This window comes from Notolepis coatsorum, assembly GCF_963971535.1.
Source record: "Notolepis coatsorum genome assembly, chromosome: 2".
In the NCBI taxonomy this organism is placed as follows: domain Eukaryota; kingdom Metazoa; phylum Chordata; class Actinopteri; order Aulopiformes; family Paralepididae; genus Notolepis; species Notolepis coatsorum.
The window spans coordinates 175,739,227-175,753,666 of NC_140166.1; the positions used below are offsets into that span (position 1 = coordinate 175,739,227).

At 41.7% G+C, this 14,440-nt stretch overlaps 1 protein-coding gene across 3 annotated transcripts in view; it reads right to left on the minus strand.

The window, feature by feature from the left end:
* Positions 1-14,440, minus strand: part of slc9a7 (solute carrier family 9 member 7) — a 79,113-nt gene that overhangs the window by 4,615 nt on the left and 60,058 nt on the right. For all 3 annotated transcript variants that reach the window (XM_084307971.1, XM_084307970.1, XM_084307972.1), the window contains 3 exons: positions 14,053-14,116; positions 10,539-10,621; positions 7,032-7,137 (listed from right to left, as the gene is read on the minus strand). In XM_084307971.1, the coding sequence (XP_084164097.1) occupies positions 7,032-7,137; positions 10,539-10,621; positions 14,053-14,116 (253 nt within the window). The remainder of the gene's footprint in view (positions 1-7,031; positions 7,138-10,538; positions 10,622-14,052; positions 14,117-14,440) is intronic.

Here is a 14,440-nt window from a genome sequence, read left to right on the forward strand (position 1 = left end):
GTAATGACTTGCAATTCGTGGGGCGACATGACCCTTTAGAACTCTGAGGAAATGGGACGAGGACGATTAGCATCATTGTACACCAAGTACAGTGTGCACGGACGGAAATAGCCCTTGCACATCCATTTATCTTTCACATCAATGCGTTGCAAATGGATATGCAAATGTTGTAGCTTTTGTGTGTAATGTCGTTTTTTTGACGTGATGAATGTTTTTTTTATGATGAAACAAGTGTGATGACGATTCTATGAGGAGCGCTAATGTATAAGAGTAGCAGCAACAGTCAAACGTCCAGGACAATGACCTATCTCAAACCCGCCCTCTTTTCTTTCTTGTGGCAAATGATTGGCTACTTGTGTAGGAACAGAGCCAGCTTCACTATGATCAGCAGAAGCAGTTTTCCTGTTGGACTACAGAGATGTCATTTATAGAAATGCGGTGGCTTTCACTCTTAAGCCCTTTGATATACAGAGTCTTTCAGCCATTAGATTTATCAAACGTACGCCCAACGTAATTGGAAATCTGGGCTTGCCCTCAATGGATTTTCGAGTTGAAATAAAGATTGAATGAATGATCCTCCAATCACAACTGTTTGAAGCTTCGAAGCAATGGTTGCGATTGGAGGATCAAGAAAAGAGGGCGGGGTTTGAGATAGGTAAATTCTTCACCAAATCTTATCTTAAATAGCTGCATGTTTAGCTGCATGTTCTTTTTTTTTTTTTTTTTTACTGGCCTCAAGATAGACTGGGGGGCGACAGTGGTCTGGTAATCTGGAGGTTCCCGGTTCGATTCCCGCTCCTCCTGGGCACAGTGGGCAGCGCCAGCGTGTCAAAGTGTCCCAGAGCAAGACACTTAACCCCTAATTGCTCGTGATGAGCAGGTTGGCACCTTGCATGGTTGCCTCTGCCGTCGGTGTGTGAATGTATGAGTGAATGGGTCAAATGTGAGGAACAAATTGTAAAGCGTTTTGGATAAAAGCACTATATAAATGCAGCCATTTACCATTTCTAGACAGAATAAACCATCAAGGTTCAGAGTAATATCAGAATAAACCATCAAGGTTCAGAGTAGGGATGTCCGATATTATCGGCCTACCGATATTATCGGGCGATATTGGCATTAAAATGTGATATCGGAAAATATCGGTATCGGTTTTCAAAAAAAAGAAAAAAATCTTTTTTTCCCCCCATTTCTATAACATTTATTTACCCAGGCAAGCAAGTAAGAACAAATTCTGATTTGATTTATTGTCAAAAGTATGCATAATGTTGTGTTAATTACACAACAAGAGATATGTAATGTTAATTACCTGACATTTTTCCGTTTTGGAGGTGGGGGGGACCCTGCATATATCGGTATCGGTTGATATCGGTATCGGAAATTAAGAGTTGGACAATACCGGTATATAGGTATCGGTAAAAAAGCCAATATCGAGCATCCCTAGTTCAGAGTAATATCAGAATAAACCATCAAGGTTCAGAGTAATATCAGAATAAACCATCAACGTTCAGAGTAATATCAGAATAAACCATCAATGTTCAGAGTAATATCAGAATAAACCATCAACGTTCAGAGCAGTGGAGGTTATTGCATGACTACTAGTGAGGCAGTGCTTCACTAGTATACAGACAAAAACATATATATATATATAAACTAGAGGTGGGCATAGATTTTTTTTAATCTAGATTAATCTATCTGCAATCCTGGATTTAATCTAGATTAATCTAGATTAAAATGGCTAAAAAATTAAAAAAAAATAAACTGCCGAAGGCATTCAAAATATGTGTGTTCTACCCAAATAATGACCAGAAGTAAGTCCTTACTTTTTCTTTCCTCCTTATGTTTCTCAGGCCAGGTGGCCCATTACACCATGAGCCCATCTCCCGTTTCCAAAATGCATTACAGACTGTTTGAAAAAGCTGTTTTGCTTTGATAATTGGTAATGAAATATCAAAATAATGTTCAATAAGATGTACTTGTGTTTAATAAGTTGTTTTATTCAGAAGTTAACACAAATAAATAATATTACCAGTACAGTACAGTATCTAGCACACTCTCAGGAGCAAAACAGAAAGAATAATTTCAAACTTGAACTATGTGACATGGCTTGAATCAACTGCTCCAGTGGAGTTGCTCAGTGGCCAATGGTGTTTGTGGTTGTACTGGGCAGCTCCCAGGTGTGAATGGAACTGTGTGAATGTGAAGCAGGGCGTTCCTGAAAAAGAGCATCTGTAACGGCCCAGCTCTAATATAAACATATATATATATTATTATTAACACTTTCAGTGCCACTCACGGCTAATCTCGGGTTTACGATAGTTACGTTGAAAGCCACTCACGAGATTTCTCTGATTTTTTTATTTTTATTTTTTTTAGCGATCTGAAATCATATTGCATCACGCAAGCCTACCCTAGCCTACCCAAGGGCCACCGGCGATCATATGTGAAAAAAGCGCCCCCTATCGTCTCCCAGATGACATCAGGGATTTTGGAATAGACTCAATGAAAATGGATGGGGGAAAAAAAATATTCCAGTCCACATTTTCCAGTCCACTGATGCAGCCGGGGTTACCAGAGTTCATTCTGGATCCTCTGAGCGCCGCGGATCATGAGTTCTACTGTATACACGTTAGATCTATACACTTATCGATTTTTTCGAATGGTGATCAGGAATTGGAATATACCAGTTGGATACCATCTGATGTCAGGTAAGGAATCTATGTTATCAGTGTTAGGATAATCAGACTCGTTTTGATGAAGATAAGCTTTTTTCTGATATGTGCTCCAGCCGTTTCACTGTAAAATCCATGAGGAAATGAAAACGGCTATTATCAGCGCGCGCCTCGAATGTGCGTGCATGCACGTATACTATTGATCATCTAGCGTTTATTTGAAAACGATTCATAAATAGGCCGACAAATATCAACGTTCTGGAATATTCCAGTAAAAGGCGATTATCACAGAATGGGCTGTTTTTTACCTCAAAACGGGTGCTTTTCAAAATGCTCTCAAACGGAAATGAAGCGATAAAAAACCAATCTGCCTTGACAGCACTGACTGGAAAATGATTCTTTGATAAGCGACGGGCAGATTAGACACATAGCCATAATTCATCTCTATCAACAACTGCAAATCCCCCACTGCCCCCATCACTCATGGTGTCCCCCAAGGCTCAGTACTTGGTCCCCTGCTCTTCATCCTCTACATCCTTCCACTTGGTCTGATTCTCTGCCAACATGGCCTGCGTTTTCACTGTTATGCAGACGACACTCCGCTCTACCTCTCCACCAAGACTATCACTCCAGCCACTCTCTCCACCCTCAGCACCTGCCTCACAGACATCAAAACATGGATGGAAAATAACTTTCTCAAATTAAACTGCAATAAATCAGAAATCATCATTATCGGTCCAAAATCCCTCACCAGCCACACCCAGGATTTCACCCTAAATATTGATGGTACCATTGTCACCCCCTCCACTCACGTCCGTAACCTTGGCATCATCCTGGACTCCACCCTTTCTTTCCTCCCCCATGTGAACCACATAACCAAATCGGCCTTCTATCACCTCCGGAACATTGCTCGTCTTCGCCCCTCCCCATCACTCTCCGCTGCTGAAACACTGGTTCATGCATTCATATCATCAAGACTAGATTACTGCAACAGCATCCTCTACGGCTCACCAAACACTATTCTCAATAAACTCCAATATGTCCAAAACTCTGCTGCCCGCATGCTCACCTCCACCCGTCGCTCTGATCACATCACCCCTGTCCTCCACGACCTCCACTGGCTTCCAATCAAATACAGGATACATTTTAAAATACTACTCATCACATTTAAAGCCCTCAACAACCTTGCCCCTCCCTACCTGTCCGACCTCCTCCACCGTCACACGCCCACCCGTCGCCTTATGTCTGCAGATGCCAACCTCCTAACACCTCCCACGACCAAGCTCCGGACCTGGGGCGACAGGGCCTTTGCTGCTGCTGCCCCCTCCCTCTGGAATGCCCTCCCCAGCCATATCCGTGATGCAAACACCCTGACATCTTTTAAATCAGCCCTCAAAACTCACCTTTTCAATCTTGCTTTTGACCTCTAATTCTGTCGGTTTTATTTTATTTTATTTTGTCATGTATTATTTTGTTCTGTTTTGTTCTGTTTTTTGTTTTGCCATAGTTTGTCTCTCCTGCCCATGTAAAGCGTCTTTGAGCACCTGGAAAAGCGCTATATAAAATAGATGTATTATTATTATTATTAATTTAAAACATAGATTAGGCGATATTAACGTTAACATTGGCGCCGATGGTGGCATTCAAGCACTAAGTCGTGCGCCCCCTGGTGGCACTGAAAGTGTTAATATACATATATATTTTTTTTTTTTTTTTTTTTTTTAATTTAATATTGTGGGAACGCAAGAAAGGATGAAACGGGAGACGGTAGTCGAGTCTTTCCTTTTACTTCCCAACATAAATTACATACATCCAACAGAGTGCAGAGACATTAACGTTACTACTCGAAAGTGACAGCAGCCAGTTGACAGCTGACAGCTGACATAATATGGGTTACCAAATACCCACCCCGTTCCCAGAATCCCCAGGCTTAAAGGAGCACTTACTCCGCTCCTCAAGTCCAGTGAATGTCTGCACCAATTGTGCGTGATAAGTGAGTCACCACACAGGCCCCCCCAGAATTCACAATAACCCCCCAAAAGATCATCCAGTCAACGAGGCGGGGGGCGGATCAGGCGCCCAAAACGACTCCGTATCACCCGTACCTTTGTAGCCTCACTAGCTAATGTAAGTGAATGGCAGCGAAATAGGACCTTTGATTGGACAGTAACTGGCTAAACCTCACTCATACATTTGAATGGGGCTTGAATGATTGACAGTTCTGACTTTTTTTTTTTTTTACACCAATCAGAGAACACCATTTCCTATTTCCTATTTCCTGCTTTGAGAGGGCTTGGAGAGCCCAGTCAGTAACATTACTGTGTAGGCAGTAGCACTGTAGGCTAAATGAAACTTTGCACCAAAGGACCAAAGTATAAATCAGCAACATGGAGAGGACTTATGCGGATGAAAAAGTAAGTACAGTGTTTGTAAAAGCTTGTATGCTAACAGTAGCTAGCCAATTTGTTAGCTACCTTTAGCTTAGCTTATATTACATCACAATGATGATCACCAAGCTAATTTACTGTACACAGTAGGTCTGGGCAATTAATCGAAACAAAATCGCGATATCGATTCATAGACCTATGCAATCTCATTTCTAAGTTATGACGATTTTTCTTTTATAAAGAAAGTTATAATTTTTTTTTTACTTTTTTTTTTTTACTTTTTAAATGATTTTATCTGGGTTGAACATGATTTGTGGAACTCCCTCTGGTGTTGTGGTCGTGGTATTCACTGACCTTTGGGAAGTATTTCGACATGCACATGGGTATCTTAGTGTCGTGGTGTAGTGTATCTTGTAGACCAGGCCCATTGCAAGTTGCTGTACTCTGGTTGTCAAAATGGGCAGGGGTGAGGTGGGTTTTAGGAGTAAGGTCAAGCAGTAGTCTGACCAGTTTGTTTTGTGATGTTTGTAATCTTGTTTTTGAGGTGCTTTGGTACCATGAGGTGCAGGTAGTGAAAACAACACAAGCAGTGTAAACAAATGTCAATATAATTTACTATCTAACTAACTGAAATATATATTCACAGTATTCACAGTATCCACATAAGGTGCAGTATTCATAAGGTAGTGTTATTGTCCTACTTGGGTTCCTATTAGTTCTAGGTCTATGTGTGGCAGCAGTCCCTGCCCACTGTTGTGGAGCCTGATGGCCGCTGGTATGAAGGACTGTCCGAGGCGGTTAGTTGAGTGTCGGGGGGGTATGAGTCTGTGCTTCCTTGTCACCTTCACTTAATATGTTTTGATCTGGTCAGGTGCGCTGTCACCTAATATGTTTTGATCTGGTCAGGTGTGCTGTCACCTAATATGTTTTGATCTGGTCAGGTGCGCTGTCACCCAATATGTTTTGATCTGGTCAGGTGCGCTGTCACCTAATATGTTTTGATGTGGTCAGGTGAGCTGTCACCTAATATGTTTTGATCTGTGTCTGGTTAGGTGTGCCGTCACGCGTCACCTAATATGTTTTCATCTGTCTGGTCAGGTGTGCCGTCACCGAATGTCATTTTTTGCATCTGTGTCTGGTCAGGTGCGCCGTCACCTAATGTTAATATGTTTTCATCTGTGTCCACTGACACACACAGTGGGGGATGTTTTAAAAATATAATTTAATATATAATATAATATAATAATTTGTGCTTCACCAAAAAATGTGGTCAGCAGCCGCCACTGGTTCAGAGTGATATCAGAATAAACCATCAACGTTCAGAGTAATATCAGAATACACCATCAATGTTCAGAGTAATATCAGAATGAATGGTGCAATTTCAGCTGCAGCTGTGTTGCTAAATTTGCAAAACAACTTTCATCATTGCACTTCAAAACCAGCATTGTCATTTAAATCACAAGAGATGTTTTGTGCAGTTCTATACACTAGGGAACTAGGGCAAGTGACTTCTTAGAATGTTCCAGTTTTGTAGCAGTCTTTGTCTCTAGATCAACCACTTATCGCTGCTGGCGGGACAAAACCTTGTAACTCCAAAAACCCAACTTTTCAGCAGATGAAAAAAACGAACACAGATTTGAGGGCGAATAGAGTTACGAGGTTTAGACAGATGATTGGTTTAATGCTTTCCCATTGTGTAGACTTTGTAAAACCACACACACATGGAGGATGATCTACTGAGTTGAAATGGAGTTACGAGGTTTTGTCCCACCAGCAGCGTTATATTAATTTCACCACTACCAGACGGAGTAAAACTAATTTCCTGTATGCTTTATGAAAGATCCAGGCAAAGGATGAAGTGCAGTTAGTATGAAATGAACAGGCCTTTTTTCAGGGTCAGCGAGAGAGGGAGAGAGAGGAATAGAGTGAGAGGAATAGAGAGAAAGTGAGTGAGTGAGTTTACAGTCCTCACCTCGTAGGCCTGTGGGCTGGTCAGACAGCGTGCAAGAGGCCCACACCAGCTGGGCAGAGTGGTGGTGAGGGGGGGGCCGCTGTGAGTCAGGATGGGCTTCATGTAACTGGACAAACATTAAGGAAGCTAAATCTGTTCCAACATGTACCTAAAATACAGAGATAATTCTTTTTTATAATAATAATAGTTTAAATTAATAAAATAAAATTCTGTCAGGAAGAATCCAAAGGGAAATTCTGGTGTTTGCTTTGATTCAAAAGCTGCTTACTCAGGAACTTGCTGTGTGTTAGGTGACGTTTTTAAATTAAAAGAAATAGGTACAGTCAGTCTTTCAACGTTTTACCTAGTTTCGAATTGTATGGGATCTTAGTAGCAGACATCCTGTTTACAGCAGGGTGACTAGATATACTGATATGATGGGACTAGGCCAGAGGCAAGGCAGCACACCTGCAAAAGAACCAGGCAACTGTGTCTTCCTGTTTCTGACGCATAATCTAAGTTTTTGCATTTTGAGAAAGGCCTATGCAGACGATTAGGTTACCAACTCCTCTAGCTAGGGGAGGAGGGCAGTGTGGTCTTTGTCAGAACATACAGTTCCGAGTTGAAGTTCCAGACTGAAGCAAAAGACCTCAGCAGGACTCGAGTGGTAGAGTGGATTACCCTGCATACTACAAGGGCGGCGTGGCAAGCTAACCTAAGGGATTTAAGGCCCACACTCTGATACCCAAGGACAAAGAGGCCTCACAGAAGCAGCCAAACGTTCCACCGGTGGCCTCCCTGTGGCATCCATTTACCTCACCCACTCGTGGGCTTCAGACGCAAGGCAACTCAACACTAATCCCCACCAGCGCACCCCAGCTGTATCTAGCATGCCCCTGCCACCCTCCCCCACAGGACAACTCAGCTGTCCTCTTCGACACTAGCTAGACAAATCAGCCACCTGGGGGGAGGCAGACGATTGTTGCGCTGCGGAGGAAGGGGAGGAGGTGAGAGGATGAGCTGTAAAACACTCTTCTCCCTGGAGAGTGTTATTCTCAGCCAAATTAAAGTGGAGCATCATCCAACTCTGTCCTAAAAGGGCCCAATCAGTGTTTGTCAGCATGAACAACTCCCCCCTAGAGCTAGGAACCAGAGGGGGGGGGGGGGTCCATGTTGTGTGGTGTCATGCTTATGTAAAACCCATAAGGCTGCTTTGAGGCACTGAATGGGAAAGTAACTTTGTGGGTTCCTATGGTGGTTTGTCCTGAAAAAAGAAGTTAATCTAAGTCATCTAAGTCATTATAGTAACACCCACCATGTCCTAACCAGAAATTAATCCCAAATTCCTAGAAAATCCTCCCAGATGAGGTCACATTTTCCATTGTTTTGCGACAGGTTCCCTAATGAGTTTTACATCACAAATGAGGAAGGAAATAAAAACTCAGGGAGACAATAGGGAAACAACGCAGGCCAAACTGTCCCTAGGGTCAAGGAACAACATACAACAAGACCAGACCTAAGATCAGCCAATAGCAGATTGCAAAAGAAATAGCATGCATTTAAGATGGTGTTTAGGTGTTTTCCCTACAGATTCATTTTTGGCGTGTAGTTTAAAAGCTTAAACTCTGGTATCCCCCTTTAAAAAAAGGTGCAGCCTGGAAGCCATTTTATAATGAGAAAGGTTATTTCAGTGAAACATACACGTAACAAAGTCGGAGACGTCTGTTAAACCCCTGTCCTTTGAGCAAATCAAGAGTGCGCTTTTGTGATTTAGCTACAGATCAGTAGCGCTGCCACCTTTCATGCGTTTCGAAAATCAGGTGGAAGTGCAGGTTTCCGCCCAGGAGAGGAAGTGGAGGTTCTTGCTAGCATGAACGACACCTCCAATACACACAAATAGGGTCATAGATGGTATCGAGATGCATAGCAAGCAAGCAATAGTAGTAACACACACTGCAGGTTAGAACTGAGACTACAAACTACACAGAATTTATCCATCTCTTTCTCCATTATGTGACAGGTGTAAAGTTGCAGAGGGCTCTTTAACACATCTCTTTTGGCTCTGTCCTCATTTACAAAATTATTCTAACAGATTGGAAATCACCTACACCCCCGTGTTTACAGAAATGGCTCAATGAAATGATCACAATCATACAGATGGAGAGGATCCGCTATTACAGATCCAAAGAGCACAACAGGTTTTCAGACATATGGAGCCCATTCATTGACTATCTGAAGGACAAATAACTGCAGTCTGCAGAGACTCACCCCTGTATATCTCATGTTTGACCTGCACCTTGTAACACCTTGCTATACAACACACTGTAATGCTTTGTTTTAGTTAAGTCACACTGTTATTTTATTTTCCTGTCTGGCAGTCTTTTTAGTTTTTTAGTTTTGTTCTCGCTCCTTTTTGTTTGTCTGTTCTTGTCTATAGTAAACTGAGAAATAAAGTATTTAAAAAAATAACTGAGATTCTACAAAAATCATGGTAGTTACGGTAATTAAAACAAGCGCAAATTCACAATAGCTGTGACTGTTATGAAGGCCATAAGTATCGTAATGGACTTCCCCTACGCACCCCTATTTTCACTCACGGTGGACTGCCCTGTGTCGGCCAATCAGGGCTCAGCTCATTACCTCCTGCTTCCACACACTTTTAATTTTGTGTGTGAAGAAGACAAGAGCATCACAGACTGAAATTCTCCTCTCAAAGTCATCAAAAGTCAGTTTACCTGTTTTGCGTTCATGACTAAAAACCAAACATTCATAATGTCGACCTCAGTCAATAAAATACATTATACTGTTCTGACTGGCAGCCTGTGGTGATTCACCTGATCCTAGATCAGCAAACTAGCTCCAACTCAGTTTCCTTCCTTACAGCAACCTTTTTGTGATAGGCCACTTCACACTCCTTGGCATGAACACACACACACACACACACCGTACCAAATTTCAGCCTCCTAGGGTGGCTAGTGGGTGGAGACATTTTTGAGAGACCTATATTTCTTTACCTGGTCACAGCTCAAATATATTTTTCCATATCTATAAATATTAGGGATGTCAGATATTATCGGCCTACCGATATTGGCATTAAAATGTAATATCGGAAAGTATCCGTTTAAAATTTTTTTTATTTATTTTTTTTACATTTATTTAAACTTTATTTACCCAGGCAAGCAAGTAAGAACAAATTCTTATTTTATTTATTGTCAAAAGTATGCATAATGTTGTGTTAATTCCACAACAAGATATATGTAATGTTAATTACCTGAAATTATTCAGTTTTTTGGGGGGGGAAACCCTGCATATATCGGTATCGGTTGATATCGGTATCGGAAATTAAGAGTTGGACAATATCGGTATATCGGTAAAAAAGCCAATATCGAACATCTCTAATAAATATCTATATCTACACATATCAAAAAGGATGAAACCATACAACTGGTGATACGACCAATGTTTTTGCCACATTCAATGTTTTTGTTTTTCTTCTTCAGCACAGCAAGTGGGACAGAGAAAGGATACTTGTGATCGAAGGTGTACCACAACCGGAAGAGCCAGGCACTCTCTTGTTTGGTCTTACTTTGTCCCTCACCCTGGATCCCGTCCTAAATACAAACACAAGGAGAAGCAAAAGTAGTCATATTCTCACCTTCAACACTTGCCACCTACATTTAGAGGTAAATAAATAAAAAACAATAATAATGGCTAGATATTTGACACAAAAAGTAGTAACATCACTAACAAATTAAGAGTTTTTGTCCAGAAAATTACTAATGTAAAATAACACTAAAAAAAGACCTCAAGTACTTCCCAATGTGTAAGACTTTGTGCATGATTCCCCCAAAATTAACATTAATAATAATAACTTTATTTGTATAGCACTTTTCATACAGAGGTTGCAGTTCAAAGTGCTTACAACATTAACTCGTTAAAGTCCATGATTTGTGGAAAGTCCCTCTTTGGGTTCATCTGTAAATTACATATTTATCATCGTACTCGAAGCTATTATGACCAAAAATTAAATATACTCAAGTAAAAAAAACGAAACAGAAAATAACCCTGGTAGAGGTAACAGTACAGGCTTTTAAAAAATCTACTCAATTACAGTAATTCGATTAATTGTAATTAGTTCCTCTCATCTCTGTCTATACATCAATAGAGTTACTCAGTCATACATCCAGTTTCACACACTCTTGGAGGTAATCTGTGTTTTACATAACAATGCCCCTGGGAGGCAACAGACCACCCAGAGTCAGAGGTTTCACGGCAGGGAAGAGTTTAGCAGCGGGTAAATAATTATAACACAGAGGGGAGAGGAATGACAGCCACTGTAGTAAACAGCCCATTATTATAATAGCTCTCTGGCACCTCGCAACATGGTGATTGGTAACAGCACTCCATGGCTACATTCACACTGCAAGCCTCAGGGCTCAATTCGGATTTAGATCAGATTGTTTTTATTTGGCTGTTCACATTATTATTAATAATAATATAAAAAAAATATATATATATTTTTTAATTTTGCCAATATTGGTGCGGCGTAGACCTAGTGTAGAGGTCTAAGCACTCACCTACCACCGCAGAGACTCTGGGTTTGAGTCAGCGGTACCTCTGGCAGTCAGTCATCCCTAAGAATAGAATTGGTAGTGTTCGTGGGTGGGAAGCCGGTGGCGTGGGGTACAAGTCCTGTCAGGTGAAAAGAAGCGGCTGGCGACTCCACATGTATCGGAGGAGGCATGCGATAGTCTACACCATCCCCAGGCCGGCAGTAGGGCAGCGCAATGACCAGGAGGGAATTGGCATAATGACTAAATTGGGGGATGGGATAAAAAATATATATAATAATAATTTGTGACCAATATCAGATTCTAGTGTGAACAGGCCACTGAAGGCAGCGTCTACAGTATGTTTTCATTTATATGCTGATGTGCAGTGGAAGCCAGGGAATCCGTGGATTCGTGACGTGACCGGCTTCACACACACCACTGAGGATAAACGGGGCTACCGTGGACAGGGTGAGCAGCTTCAAGTACCTGGGGGTCCACATCTCAGAGGATCTGACATGGACAACACACATAGACTCAGTCGTAAAAAAGGCGAAGCAGCGCCTCTACCACCCGAGACAGTTAAGGAAGTTCAGAGTATCTGGGAAGATACTCCAGTCCTTCTACTCCGGAGCTGTAGAGAGCATCTTGACTGGAAACATCACTGCCTGGTATGGAAACAGCACGGCACAGGACAAGAAGGCCCTACAGAGAGTGGTACGCTCAGCCGAGCATACCACGGGTATTGCACTACCACCCCTGCAGGTCCTATATAACAAGAGGTGCAAATCCAGAGCCTGCAGAATAATGAAAGACCCTCACCACCCCAACAACAGCCTGTTCCAGCTGCTGCGGTCAGGCAAACGCCTGCGAACACCAGCAACTAGGACAGAGAGACTTCGGCTCAGCTTCTTCCCCCAGGCCATCAGAGCCTTGAACACTGAACTCTCCACACACAAGCACACACACACAACACACACACTTGTACACGCTCACACACTAGCAGCCACTTTAACATGAGCACACATACACTCATGCTGTACACGCTCACACTTATGGTCACTTTACAAAAGGAAAGGTCACTTTAAGAATAGTATAACTTGAGATTGTATAATATAGCATTGTATAGCAGTGTACATAAAGACCCAGTGCCTCATCCGTAGCTACCACAGGACCTAGCATGTCCTACCATGCTCTGTAAAAACTCATGTACATATACCGATATGCCCTACTTTGATTACTTGTATTATTGCACAACGTCGTTCTATTGGATTATTATTATATTATTATTATTGTATTATGCACAATCGCTGCGGGCAAGACCCCCCGCATTTCATTGTATACTTGTATGCCGTGACAATTAAAACTCTTGACTTTCACAAATGGATTTCATAGCCGTCTTCCGTGTTTGTATTCATAGAGTCACTCCCGCCAGTGAAGAATTGTGACGAGTGTTAGAGCGACGATATGACCTTCAAATATTAATTTTTTTTTTACATATAAAAAAAATATATATATAATAATAATCAGACCTGCATCTGATTTAGGACATGTGAAAGTGGCCCAAATCAAAATTGAAAAGATCAGATTCCATGAGATTTGTACCGTTCACACTGTTAAAAACTGATCAGAGTTGCATTATGAGCAAAAGAAAGAAATCCTATTTGCAGCCTGCAGTCTGAATGTGGCCAGAAGCACATTCTGTACAGCAGGGAGGGCTGAACCTGGGCTCATGGCAGCAGCCGTGGAGACAGCATGGGTCACCGGAGGTGTGGAAGAAGACAGAGCTCAACAGGCCCGACCAATATCGTTCAGCTGCATGCAGAATGCACGAAAGTCCGTCCCCCATTCTGATATTTAGATGGAAGTTACTCAAGCTTTTCAGTAGCCTGCCAGATGATTGTAGACCGTGTTTTTAGCTAATGCAAAAATTATTTGACAGGAAATGCACTTGGGTCCAAACTGTTCCCTAGCAACAGAATTCTAGTGAAACGGTCTATAAATTACTAATTGCGGGGCTGCGTAATTATAGCCTACAGCAGACACCTATATATAACCCAAACATTGCATTTCCTAACTTGACTCAGCCGATTCACTTCCATTGTTCTTATTTTTCGAGACACTGAAACACTTTCACAAATTCTGATTAAATGTGTTCCAGTTACTAGTACAAAGCAGACACACAACACAAATTGGACGACTGACCTTGAATTTTCAATAGGGCTGGGCGATAAATCAAAAGGATTTACAGTTTATATCATATCTTCTCATTAAATAATGTAAAATAATCAAATTAATGTAAAAGTGTGACATCTAACCAAAATAAATTTAAATCTCGAGTAAATATGTATTTTGTTACCATCAATTTAGAACAAAATCGTGTATCACATGATATCACAATACCATATCATCGTAACCATATGATGATAAAACGATAGAGTTACTGCCAAGTGCTACTTTTAAAATCACAAACGGCCACTTTAGGTCCTCACCCCATGCAGGACCTGGAAGTTATCCCCTGAAGGCTCCAGGTCTTGATCTGGATCCACACCAACCCTACAGAAGAGAAAAACAGGTAAGTATGCGTGTGTGTGTGTGCGTGTGCGTGTGCGTGTGCGTGTGCGTGTGCGTGTGCGTGTGTGTGTGTGTGTGTGTGTGTGTGTGTGTGTGTGTGTGTGTGTGTGTGTGTGTGTGTGTGTGTGTGTGTGTGTGTGTGAGAGATCAGATATACTTATCTGTGCCCACATACACCAAAAGCACCAACTGTAAACACAAGCCACATTGGCTCCCAGATACAGCTTTTTTTCTTTTAAACTTTATTTACCCAGGCAAGCAATTAAGAACAAATTCTTATATACAAAAGCAGCCTGTCCAAAAAGC